Here is a 12568-nt window from a genome sequence, read left to right as displayed (position 1 = left end):
GGAGCAGGGTCTGGCCAGTGGTGGGGTGATGTAGACCCTCTGAGTACTATATAAAGCCTAGTGTGCCCTGATATAGCCCCCGGTGTGCTCTGACGCAGAGCCTGCAGTGTTCTGATAGCACAGCCTGCATGCACTGGGAGCAGGGTCTGGCCAGGGTGAGGTGATGTAGACCCTCTGAGTACTATATAAAGCCGGGTGTGCTCTGATATAGCCCGGGTGTGCTCTGACGCAGAGCCTGCAGTGTTCTGATAGCACAGCCTGCGTGCACTGGGAGCAGGGTCTGGCCAGGGTGAGGTGATGTAGACCCTCTGAGTACTATATAAAGCCTGGTGTGCCCTGATATAGCTCCCGGTGTGTACTGACGCAGAGCCTGCAGTGATCTGATAGCACAGCCTGCGTGCACTGGGAGCAGGGTCTGGTTGGTGGTGAGGCGATGTAGACCCTCTGAGTACTATATAAAGCCTGGTGTGCTCTGATATAGCCCCCGGTGTGCTCTGACGCAGAGCCTGCAGTGTTCTGATAGCACAGTGTGCGTGCACTGGGAGCAGGGTCTGGCCAGTGGTGGGGTGATGTAGACCCTCTGAGTACTATATAAAGCCTGGTGTGCTCTGATATAGCCCCCGGTGTGCACTCACGCAGAGCCTGCAGTGTTAGCATAGCCTGCGTGCAGTGGGAGCAGGGTCTGGCCAGTGGTGCGGTGATGTAGACCCTCTGAGTACTATATAAAGCCTGGTGTGCTCTGATATAGCTCCCGGTGTGCTCTGACGCAGAGCCTGCAGTGTTCTGATAGCACAGCCTGCGTGCACTGGGAGCAGGGTCTGGCCAGTGGTGCGGTGACGTAGACCCTCTGAGTACTATATAAAGCCTGGTGTGCTCTGATATAGCCCCCGGTGTGTTCTGACGCAGAGCCTGCAGTGTTCTGATAGCACAGCCTGCGTGCACTGGGAGCAGGGTCTGGCCAGGGTGAGGTGATGTAGACCCTCTGAGTACTATATAAAGCCTAGTGTGCTCTGATATAGCCCCCAGTGTGCACTGATGCAGAGCCTGCAGTGTTCTGATAGCACAGCCTGCGTGCACTGGGAGCAGGGTCTGGCCAGTGGTGAGGTGATGTAGACCCTCTGAGTACTATGTAAAGCCTGGCGTGCTCTGATATAGCCCCCGGTGTGCTCTGACGCAGAGCCTGCAGTGTTCTGATAGCACAGCTTGCGTGCACTGGGAGCAGGGTCTGGCCAGGGTGAGGTGATGTAGACCCTCTGAGTACTATATAAAGCCTGGTGTGCTCTGATATAGCCCCCAGTGTGCACTGACGCAGAGCCCGCAGTGTTAGCACAGCCTGCGTGCACTGGGAGCAGGGTCTGGCCAGGGTGAGGTGATGTAGACCCTCTGAGTACTATATAAAGCCTAGGGTGCTCTGATATAGCCCCCGGTGTGCTCTCACGCAGAGCCTGCAGTGTTCTGATAGCACAGTGTGCGTGCACTGGGAGCAGGGTCTGGCCAGTGGTGAGGTGATGTAGACCCTCTGAGTACTATATAAAGCCTAGTGTGCTCTGATATAGCCCCCGGTGTGCTCTGACGCAGAGCCTGCAGTGTTCTGATAGCACAGCCTGCGTGCACTGGGTGCAGGGTCTGGCCAGTGGTGCGGTGATGTAGACCCTCTGAGTACTATATAAAGCCTGGTGTGCTCTGATATAGCCCCGGTGTGCTCTGACGCAGACCCTGCAGTGTTCTGATAGCACAGCCTGCGTGCACTGGGTGCAGGGTCTGGCCAGTGGTGCGGTGATGTAGACCCTCTGAGTACTATATAAAGCCTAGTGTGCTCTGATATAGCCCCCGGTGTGCTCTGACGCAGAGCTTGCAGTGTTCTGATAGCACAGTGTGCGTGCACTGGGAGCAGGGTCTGGCCAGTGGTGGGGTGATGTAGACCCTCTGAGTACTATATAAAGTCTGGTGTGCTCTGATATAGCCCCCGGTGTGCTCTGACGCAGAGCCTGCAGTGTTCTGATAGCACAGCCTGCGTGCACTGGGAGCAGGGTCTGGCCAGGATGAGGTGATGTAGACCCTCTGAGTACTATATAAAGTCTGGTGTGCTCTGATATAGCCCCCGGTGTGCTCTGACGCAGAGCCTGCAGTGTTCTGATAGCACAGCCTGCGTGCACTGGGAGCAGGGTCTGGCCAGGGTGAGGTGATGTAGACCCTCTGAGTACTATATAAAGCCTGGTGTGCTCTGATATAGCCCCCGGTGTGCTCTGACGCAGAGCCTGCAGTGTTCTGATAGCACAGCCTGCGTGCACTGGGAGCAGGGTCTGGCCAGGGTGAGGTGATGTAGACCCTCTGAGTACTATATAGAGCCTGGCGTGCTCTGATATAGCCCCCGGTGTGCTCTGACGCAGAGCCTGCAGTGTTCTGATAGCACAGCGTGCGTGCACTAGGAGCAGGGTCTGGCCAATGGTGAGGTGATGTAGACCCTCTGAGTACTATATAAAGCCTGGTGTGCTCTGATATAGCCCCGGTGTGCTCTGACGCAGAGCCCGCAGTGTTCTGATAGCACAGTGTGCGTGCACTGGGAGCTGGGTCTGGCCAGTGGTGAGGTGATGTAGACCCTCTGAGTACTATATAAAGCCTGGTGTGCTCTGATATAGCCCCGGTGTGCTCTGACGCAGAGCCTGCAGTGTTCTGATAGCACAGTGTGCGTGCACTGGGAGCAGGGTGTGGCCAGTGGTGAGGTGATGTAGACCCTCTGAGTACTATGTAAAGCCTGGCGTGCTCTGATATAGCCCCCGGTGTGCTCTGACGCAGAGCCTGCAGTGTTCTGATAGCACAGCCTGCGTGCACTGGGAGAAGGGTCTGGCCAGGGTGAGGTGATGTAGACCCTCTGAGTACTATATAAAGCCTAGTGTGCCCTGATATAGCCCCCGGTGTGCTCTGACGCAGAGCCTGCAGTGATCTGATAGCACAGCCTGCGTGCACTGGGAGCAGGGTCTGGCCAGGGTGAGGTGATGTAGACCCTCTGAGTACTATATAAAGCCTGGTGTGCTCTGATATAGCCCCCAGTGTGCTCTGACGCAGAGCCTGCAGTGATCTGATAGCACAGCCTGCGTGCACTGGGAGCAGGGTCTGGCCAGGGTGAGGTGATGTAGACCCTCTGAGTACTATATAAAGCCTGGTGTGCTCTGATATAGCCCTGGTGTGCTCTGACGCAGAGCCTGCAGTGATCTGATAGCACAGCCTGCGTGCACTGGGAGCAGGGTCTGGCCAGGGTGAGGTGATGTAGACCCTCTGAGTACTATATAAAGCCTGGTGTGCTCTGATATAGGCCCGGTGTGCTCTGACGCAGAGCCTGCAGTGTTCTGATAGCACAGTGTGCGTGCACTGGGAGCTGGGTCTGGCCAGTGGTGAGGTGATGTAGACCCTCTGAGTACTATGTAAAGCCTGGCGTGCTCTGATATAGCCCCCGGTGTGCTCTGACGCAAAGCCTGCAGTGTTCTGATAGCACAGCCTGCGTGCACTGGGAGCAGGGTCTGGCCAGGGTGAGGTGATGTAGACCCTCTGAGTACTATATAAAGCCTAGTGTGCCCTGATATAGCCCCCGGTGTGCTCTGACGCAGAGCCTGCAGTGATCTGATAGCACAGCCTGCGTGCACTGGGAGCAGGGTCTGGCCAGGGTGAGGTGATGTAGACCCTCTGAGTACTATATAAAGCCTGGTGTGCTCTGATATAGCCCCCAGTGTGCTCTGACGCAGAGCCTGCAGTGATCTGATAGCACAGCCTGCGTACACTGGGAGCAGGGTCTGGCCAGGGTGAGGTGATGTAGACCCTCTGAGTACTATATAAAGCCTGGCGTGCTCTGATATAGCCCCCGGTGTGCTCTGACGCAGAGCCCGCAGTGTTCTGATAGCACAGCCTGCGTGCACTGGGAGCAGGGTCTGCCAGAGGTGAGGTGATGTAGACCCTCTGAGTACTATATAAAGCCTGGTGTGCTCTGATATAGCCCCCAGTGTGCACTGACGCAGAGCCTGCAGTGTTCTGATAGCACAGTGTGCGTGCACTGGGAGCAGGGTCTGGCCAGGGTGAGGTGATGTAGACCCTCTGAGTACTATATAAAGCCTGGTGTGCTCTGATATAGCCCCGGTGTGCACTGACGCAGAGCCTGCAGTGTTCTGATAGCACATCCTTGCATGTGTGGTTCGCCTGTGCAATTCTTTGGGTGTATTTAGGACTCTTTTGGCTATGAATATTTCATGGTGTCCTCCTGCATAGATACAATGAGGCATGTTGGCGGTATAGATATATTCCACATTATCTTTCCAGTGCTGTGTGTGTATATGTGCTTTGTATGCATGTGTGTGTATGCACTGTGTATGTGTGCACATGCCTGACCTTGCGTATGTGTGTATGGAAACGTCTGTGTTGTACCCACATGAATGCATAACCCGCACTGTGGGGGCCAGACTGGTCCTCATAGCGTGGGTAAGTGCTGACAAAGTTAGACAGACACATGTGATGTGAGAAATACAGCGCTATGAGCACTGGTCCCTTTAGTGTGTTGAGGTATTTTCAAGGAAGTGTATAAACAAAGCGCAGAAATATCTATTTGGCTCCTCTGTTGCACTTACCTCCCTTTCAAGGCATGTAAATGGCCACTCCTTTATAGCCATGGTTCAGTTACCTGTATGTGTGGCCAGATTTATGAAGCCTTTGCACCAGTGCAGTGTCTTGACAAGTGTTGCAAACCAGTGCAAAGGCTTGAGTTGGGATTTGCTTTCCTGCACAGATCAAGATTTGTACTGTAAAGTAGTCCCTAACTAATCAAACAGGACGCACTACTTCAGGGCACAGGCCTCCCATGGATGGTACATGGGCGTTCCCCTGCATCCACCAATGGAGTTTGATACAAAGCTCTGTTTACTAAAAAGGTAGATTGGGATTTTCACCACAAATGTATGCCTCTTTGAGGCAGGTGTAGGATTGGAGATAGGTTTTCTTAGCTTCAAACACTTCCACCTTTGCATGCTTACTCGGCTGTACACCACATATACAAACTTGAAAGAGTGCGTTGCTGGACGCTGATCTGGTGGATCTCAAACTAGACTAAGGATTTAAGCTTCACTTCGGTGAACGCGTCTGTCTTGCGCATGCCCTCTCTAGCTTTGTATATAGGTTTCTCTAATCCTTGAATATGAACAGTGTTGTTATTATTGCTATCACCTGGTCTTGACTACTTTTTTTTCCCCACCAGGAAAGCCCAGCTCTGTGGAGTCAGTGTCTACTTCTTGTGGTGCCATGTTGCAGATGAAGGTCTGAAGGTTCCTGCGAGACATGCTGCTCCTCTGGCTTTTCCTTCAGTCGGGGCTCCTCTTGATCCCTGGTGCGGTCAGCTATGGCTTCAGGAACTGCATCAAGTCCTACGAGCATCCCCAACACTACAACTGCATTCAGCGTTTCCTGCAGGATGTGCGGAGTGCGGTGAGCGATCTACCCAATGAGACCCAATGTCTGAACATCTCCCACAACTCCATCCGCCGCCTGCCCGGGGGAAGCTTCCGACACCTGCCGCAGCTGAGAACCCTCCGCCTGGACTTCAACCAACTCTGGCAAATCCAGGATTCTGCCTTCGAGAACCTCAACGAGCTGCTCACGCTGAACATTTCTAATAATAAAATAAAGAAACTCTCCAGAGGGGTGTTCCAGGGGCTCAGAAATCTCACCTGCCTTCTGATCGAAAACAACCATCTGTTTCAGGTGGACAGAGACACCTTCCACCTGCTGAAGAGCCTCGAGGTCTTGAACCTCGCCTCAAACAGCCTGAAAAACTTCAGTCTGGTGATCACATCTGTGTCCCCCCTGAACCGGCTGCAGAATCTCAATCTCTGTAACAATCACCTGTGTTCCCTCAACACCTCAACCACGCTGCCCGCCTCCCTGTCACACCTGTATCTTTGCAACACTTCCATCACTCTCAAGGACTTGCCACCTAACTATTTCACAAATGTGACCTCGCTTGACCTGTCTTATAACCACATTGGTGCACAAGAGCTGGCTTCCTTCGACTTGGCAGGCATAACTTACCTGCTCATGCAAAACAACTCTGATTTTCAGATACTTGATTTTCTTAAAAGATCAAATGTGCCCCCACACAGCATCGACTATTCAGGAGTGCGTCTGCATGGCAACAACCTGTCCGATCTCTGCAAGTACCTGCGCAGCGCCCCACTTCAAAAACTGTCCCTGCGCAGCAATTCTATAAGGAAGTTGTCCAATGAAACATTTGTACATTGTCCAGTGATAAAATCTTTTGACCTTTCTAGAAATAAGTTGAAGCGCCTTGGTTGCTTGGAATTTGTGCACAGAAATGGCCTTCAGAGTCTGGTTGTCCAACACAACTTACTAAATGCCTTGGAAGGATGCTCTTTGAGCAGTCAGCTCCTCACAAGCCTAGAAAACCTCACCCTTAGCTACAACAGAATTCTCACAGTTGGACACAATGCCTTTTCCTTTGCACCAAATCTCACAAATTTAAACCTGGAGTTCAACAACATCGCCTACTTGTCCAAACACGCACTGAATGGCCTTTCCAAACTTGAGATTCTCCGGCTGGACAACAACCTTCTAACAGATTTGTATGAGGAGAGTTTTGCATCCCTCGGAAATCTCCAGCACCTTCTCCTTCGGAACAACAGGGTAGCTGTGATCTTTCCCAACACATTCATGAACCTTCACAAACTACAGATTCTAGATCTAGGTGGTAATAAAATCTGCTCCTTAACAAATACGTCCTTCAGTGGTTTGCAGAACCTATCCAAGTTGTACCTGGATTTGAATGAGATCAGAGCTCCCATCCTCCAAAGCCAGGTGTTTTTCTTTGTGCAGACAACTCTACGGGTGCTGGACCTGAAAGCGAACAATATTGCATACATTTCTATCATGAAGGAGATCTCGCCATTTGAGAACCTGCAAAATCTGAAGGTGCTTAAAATTCAATCTCAGCAGCCCTACGGTATTAAGATCATCCCACCTAAGTTCTTCAAAGGCCTGAAGTCATTACAAGACCTCTACCTCTCCAATAATAAAATTCTAACAGTATCTCACAATGTGTTTGATGACCTAGGGGAGTTGAGGTTCCTCGACTTGTCGGACTCATGCAACGGCATTCAGAACCTGCCAGCCGGCATCTTCCGGAACCAGATCCAGCTGCAGACACTTGACCTGGAGAACATCGGTTTGCAGTCCCTCACAAATGAGGTGTTTGGAAACCTTACCTCCCTGCGAGTTCTGAAAGTGATGAAGAATGCCCTCAAGGTTGTTAATGAGACCGCTATGTTGGGGCTACCGAAGCTTGAGTACCTTGATCTCCGCAAGTGTCCCCTGAGCTGCACCTGCAAGAGCCAGTGGTTCAAAAGCTGGCTGAACAACAGCCAGGTGCAGATAGTCTACCCATATAACCAAAGCTGTGATGATGGTCCTTCAGCTTACATCTACAGCTTGGATATGAGTGTTTGCTACTCACAACTGGGGAAGCAATGCTTCTTTGGGACAGCCCCAGTACTGCTTCTCTTAATGATCATTCCCATTCTCTACACACGATGTTACTGGTACATGAAGTACAATTTCTATATCTTTCGGGCCTGGTTCCGGGAGAACTGGAGTAAGAATGGGAAAGATACCTACAAGTACGACGCCTTTGTCTCCTACAACTCTAACGATGAATGGTGGGTGCTGCAGGAGCTCGTACCACAGTTAGAGAACTGCAGCCCTTCATCTTTTCGACTCTGCCTCCACCACAGGGACTTTGAGCTGGGCCGGGACATTATAGACAACATTGTGGACAGCATCTACAACAGCAGGAAGACCATCTGCGTCATCAGCAGGAGCTACCTGCGCAGTGAGTGGTGCTCCTTGGAAATCCAGTTGGCCAGTTATAGGCTTCTGGATCAGCAGAAAGATGTCCTGGTGCTGGTCTTCTTGGGAAAGATTCCAGAGCGAGACTTGTCCGCCTACCACCGAATGAGGAAGGTGATGCTGAAGAAGACTTACATATGTTGGCCTCCAGAACCTGATGCTCAGAAGTTATTCTGGAGCAAAGTTCGCAAGGCCATACAAAGTAAAGAGGTAGCAGATGAAAGCATGGATGGGCTGAGTTTCAACCACCACCTTCTTGTGGAGTCAACAAGCCTTTTGAGCTAGCACCTCCCCTGGACAGCATCAAACACTTGCATGTACTGCCTCCTGATCCAGCCGTTCCAGGCGCTGCTGGAATTCTGCTTCCAGTTCACACTCTGGGGCTCATTATACTAACACTATGAAGGCAGTGCTGCATGGGCTGAGGCATATCCTCAGATAGCCTCCACACCACTGTTTGAAATGTCATGCCTCTTCCTGATCACACAGGCATGTGGACAGTTTCAGAGTCACGCGGGCACCCTTTAAGAAGTCCCAAGTCCAGTAAGGTGACCCTCTTTTCTAAGGGAAAACTGGATAAATTAAACCACGTGGTGGGGCTGCATTTAGTGCATCAATTTAAACAATGTATTAGATTTTACTCGTCGGCCATGCTGTGTTTTTAGACGTACTTCATACATCAACATACAATTATATAGTCTCTCGTGAACATTGAGATATATGGTGTACAATGTAAAGAACAGTGACTGCTAACTGTTGCCAAATCTCTTCTACGGTATCTAACTTTTCTTTCTATCATTGCCTTTCTTCCTTTCTCCTTTTCTTTGACTTCCTTCTTCCTTTAAGGAGACCCTTTTGATATTGAAATGTATTTGTTCCGGGTGTTGATACACTTCGAAATGTTCCCATAAGTGTTTCACTGAGTTAAATCTTGCGGTATATTTGCTCTACAAAGCAACAACTCCAAAGCGACAAATAAAATGTAAGTCTTGCCTCCTCTTCCTTCTAGTTTGTCTCCTTGCTCACAGGGGTCCTCCACCCCACCCCTGGAGCTCTCACAATAGGTCACGATAAGTCATTTAGCATGTTCTGTGCATTTCACTCCTTCACAGACTCCTGCTGAGGCACATTGCATGACATGCATGCATCTCTTACACAGCCTCTTCGTGGGAAACTGGCACCTTGTTGCAGTAACCCCCCCACACACTTTTTGCCTGGTTTCTGAATGCAACTTGGTCTGGAGTGCACTGGGATCCTGCTAACCAGGTTCCCAGTGCCAGTGTTTGTTTCTTTAAACATTGTAAAGGTAATTGGATACACCTTTAGCTACCACTATAAGTCCCTAGTAAAAGGTACTTAGGTACCCAGGTCATGGGGTACTAACGGTAAGCCCCTGAGGGCAGCAGCACTGATTGTGCCACCCTGTAGTGCATGGCATCCAGATGCACCCAGCACTGCCATAGCAGACTGAGTGTTCTAGTGCAAACCTGAAACACAAACTCGACATGGCACACTACCTGTGTGCCCTGTCCATCATACATTGCATTTACTATGGGTAAAACACCCCTCTAGCAGGCTTTACAGCCCTAAGTCAGAGTGCTCCATATTATATGTGAGGGCATAGCTGCATGAGCAATATACCCCCACTGTGTCCCTGTCAAACCTGGGATATAGGGCCAGATGTAGCAATTTCCGATTTTGCGAGTCGTGTAACTCGCAATTTCCGAATTGCAAAATCGGATGCAGAACGGTGTCTCAGACCCCTTCTGCGAATCGCAATGGGGTCGCAAAGACCCACCTCATTAATATTAATGAGGTGGGTCGCATTTTGCGACCCCCTTGCGATTCTCTGCACTCACTGGGATGGTGGCCTGCTGGAGACAGCAGACCTCCATGTCTGTGACTGCTTTTTAAATAAAGCAGTTTTATTTTTGTATTGCAGCCCGTTTTCCTTAAAGGAAAATGAGTTGCAATACAAAAAAATAACGAAACCATTTGGTTTCGTTTTTTTCAGAGTAGGCAGTGGTCAAGGTCACAAAGCAACTTAGCATCGCGGTGCGAGTCGCAAATAGGAAGGGGACACCCCTTCCCATTTGCGAGTCGCATTCCCATTTTGCGAGTCGGTACCGACTCGCAAAATGGGAATGAGCATAGCGATGCGCATATTTCATGGCTCAAACTGCGATTTTCGCAGTTTGCGCCATGCAAAATGCCACCTACATCTGGCCCATAGTGAGTGAACAGAGCAGCCATTTTAATATATGTGCTGGACACTGGTCAGCACGAGTTTCCCAGCTACGTAATGGCTACTCTGAACCCTGGGTTGTTTGGTGTCAAACAAATCAGAATGATAAATCCAAACGGGTACCAGTACTGGATTTATTATAAAATGTACCCAGGGGTCAAATTAGAGGTGCCCCCTGCAGAAGCTAACTAAACTGGCATGGCTGCTGACTGGTTCCAGTCAGCCTGCAACCTCCAAACAGACAATGTACAAACCTTGGGAGAGAGGACTGCCTCTCCGGTTTGTAAGACAATGCCCTTCCTGGGTGGAGGAGCTAACACTCCCTCCCTCAGGAATGTGCACTGCCCTGGCAGTGAGTTTCAAAGGCCTATCGCCCTTGAAACTCAACCCCCAGGCCTGCTGCTAGAGTAGATGGCCTCCCTCTTTGCAAACCACCACATTTTGAGGGAGCAAAGGTGGGAAACCTAACAAAGGGTAGGAGGAGTGGCCTCACCTGACATGCACCACCCCTAAGATGTTGCCTGCGAGGTGGACCCTCTTTTTCATTTTCCTCCATCTTGGAATGGAGGAAAATAGCCAATGAGGTTTAGGGAAGTGACCCTTCCCACAGGAAGTGGTCACTGTAATGGTTGTAGCCACCCGTAGGTAAGTATCCCATTGGACACTACCAGGTTCCCCCTAAAGCACCCATTAAATTCAGTATTTATTGGGCACCCCTTGACCAAGAAATCAGATTTGAAAAGACAAAGAAGACCAGCACCAAAATAGATCCAAAACAAGAGAACTGTGGACCTGCTGCATCAAGAAAAGGCGCCAAGCCCTGCCTGCTGCCCCCAGGACCTGAATATCGCTGCTGCAGAGGAGCTGGACACTGAAGTGATAAGAAACGCAGGGAACCTCAAGGCTTCACAAATTGCCCCAGATCTCCCTTCTGAGTAGAGGCACCTCTCTACAAGACACCAAGAACCAACAAGCCAGTGAGGGTCACTTCACTGACTGGCCGATATCTCCGTAACCAGAAGTCACAGCTGGACCTGATGACACACCGACAACAGCCCGGAACAGACCTACAAATGTGCCAATTTGGTGGCACTGCACCCTCCGGTGGCAATACCCCGAGTACTGGTCAGTGCACATCAGAAACCAAGCAAAACAGCTCCCCCAGAGCTGCAACTGGACTAGCAGGAAGCCCCAGTCCAGGGACTTCAGGAATACCATGGACCTCCCACCAGAGTGCCACCGTTGTCCTGCAAGCCATCTTCAAAGAGACCCACCTCCAGCTCCAAAGGGCTCCATTGCGCACAGCTCGTGGATCACCAACTCGCCCTGCATCCGGCGGCTCTCTGCCCTGCAACGAGGAATCAGCTGTGGTCCACAGGTCCCTAGCCCCTTGCGACCTTGACAGCCCAAGGGGCCACCTTTAAATTTGCAAACCATCTCCTTTTCGAGGTGGCACCTCCAAGTGGCCCTGTGCCTGTGTCAAGAGACTTCTCAGCTCTGCTCCTACTGGAACCAGGATCCGCTCGAGGCTCTCCATCTGGCACAAGGTGCCCACCGACTGGTTCAACCATCCTGCAAAAGAAGAGAGTGGTAACTCAACTGTATGATTTTTTTATGCATTTTTAAAAGTGACTGCCTATTGATTCCTATGGTGCATAATTACCCACAGAAAGACTAACTTTATTAAAACTTTGAAAAATCATAACTCGAAAAGTACTTAACGTATCTTGACCATCTTGGTCTTAAAAATTATATAAAAATATGAAGAATTTTAATAAAAATTTATCACGAGTTATTCCTTGTGTGTGTAGTGCATGATTGATACTGTGAGTACAACAAATGCTTACCACTTCTCCAAGATTAGCCTAACTGCTCGACCAAGCTACCTCAAAAATTAAAGCATTAGGTGATCTAGTTTTTGCTTCTGGAAACCAATGCATGGTTATCTGAACGCCCTACACAGTGTACCTAATTTTGTGCACTACATAGAGGGCCAGCCTCCTACATTTGGCGTATCAGCAGTGGGATAAAGCCTTTGCATTTGCTGATACCACTTTGTCAATTTTGTGAGCACACAGATAACTCTCCAAATTACCTTTAGATAATTATTTTTAATTTTGTAATTGACTAACATTTTTTGCAAATTTTTTAAATAATTGTTAGGGCCCTGGTTAGGTCCCAACAACCGTATCAAAAAGTTTTAAAAGTCCTTACTTTAGTTGGCCTGTCCAAAAAGGGGATTCTACATTTCTAAAAAGGTCCCAACTTTATTAACGAAAATATGTCTGATACAGAGGTCAGAACCCAGGAGCTCGGACTGGAACCGTATGAGGCATATATCTATGACCAATTAAGGAAACTCTGTAGACTATACAAGATTCAGACTGGAAAAAAACCCAAAACAGAGCAACATAGGTTTCTGGTGGC

General features: G+C 49.9%; 1 protein-coding gene across 2 annotated transcripts in view; it reads left to right on the top strand.

Moving 5' to 3' along the window:
• The window catches only part of LOC138246658 (toll-like receptor 13), a 63995-nt gene extending 55100 nt beyond the window's left edge, over positions 1–8895 (top strand). Inside the window, exon 2 of one of the 2 annotated variants that reach the window (XM_069201400.1) lies at positions 5237–8895. In XM_069201400.1, the coding sequence (XP_069057501.1) occupies positions 5317–8181 (2865 nt within the window). In that variant the 5' untranslated portion in view covers positions 5237–5316 and the 3' untranslated portion in view covers positions 8182–8895. The remainder of the gene's footprint in view (positions 1–5236) is intronic. The other variant, XM_069201399.1, reaches the window with a different exon arrangement.
• Positions 8896–12568: the final 3673 nt, after the last annotated feature.

This window comes from Pleurodeles waltl, chromosome 7, assembly GCF_031143425.1.
Source record: "Pleurodeles waltl isolate 20211129_DDA chromosome 7, aPleWal1.hap1.20221129, whole genome shotgun sequence".
Taxonomy (NCBI): Eukaryota; Metazoa; Chordata; class Amphibia; order Caudata; family Salamandridae; genus Pleurodeles; species Pleurodeles waltl.
The sequence above is the reverse complement of the archived record's forward strand: the minus strand, read 5'-3'. Positions and strand labels throughout refer to the sequence as shown.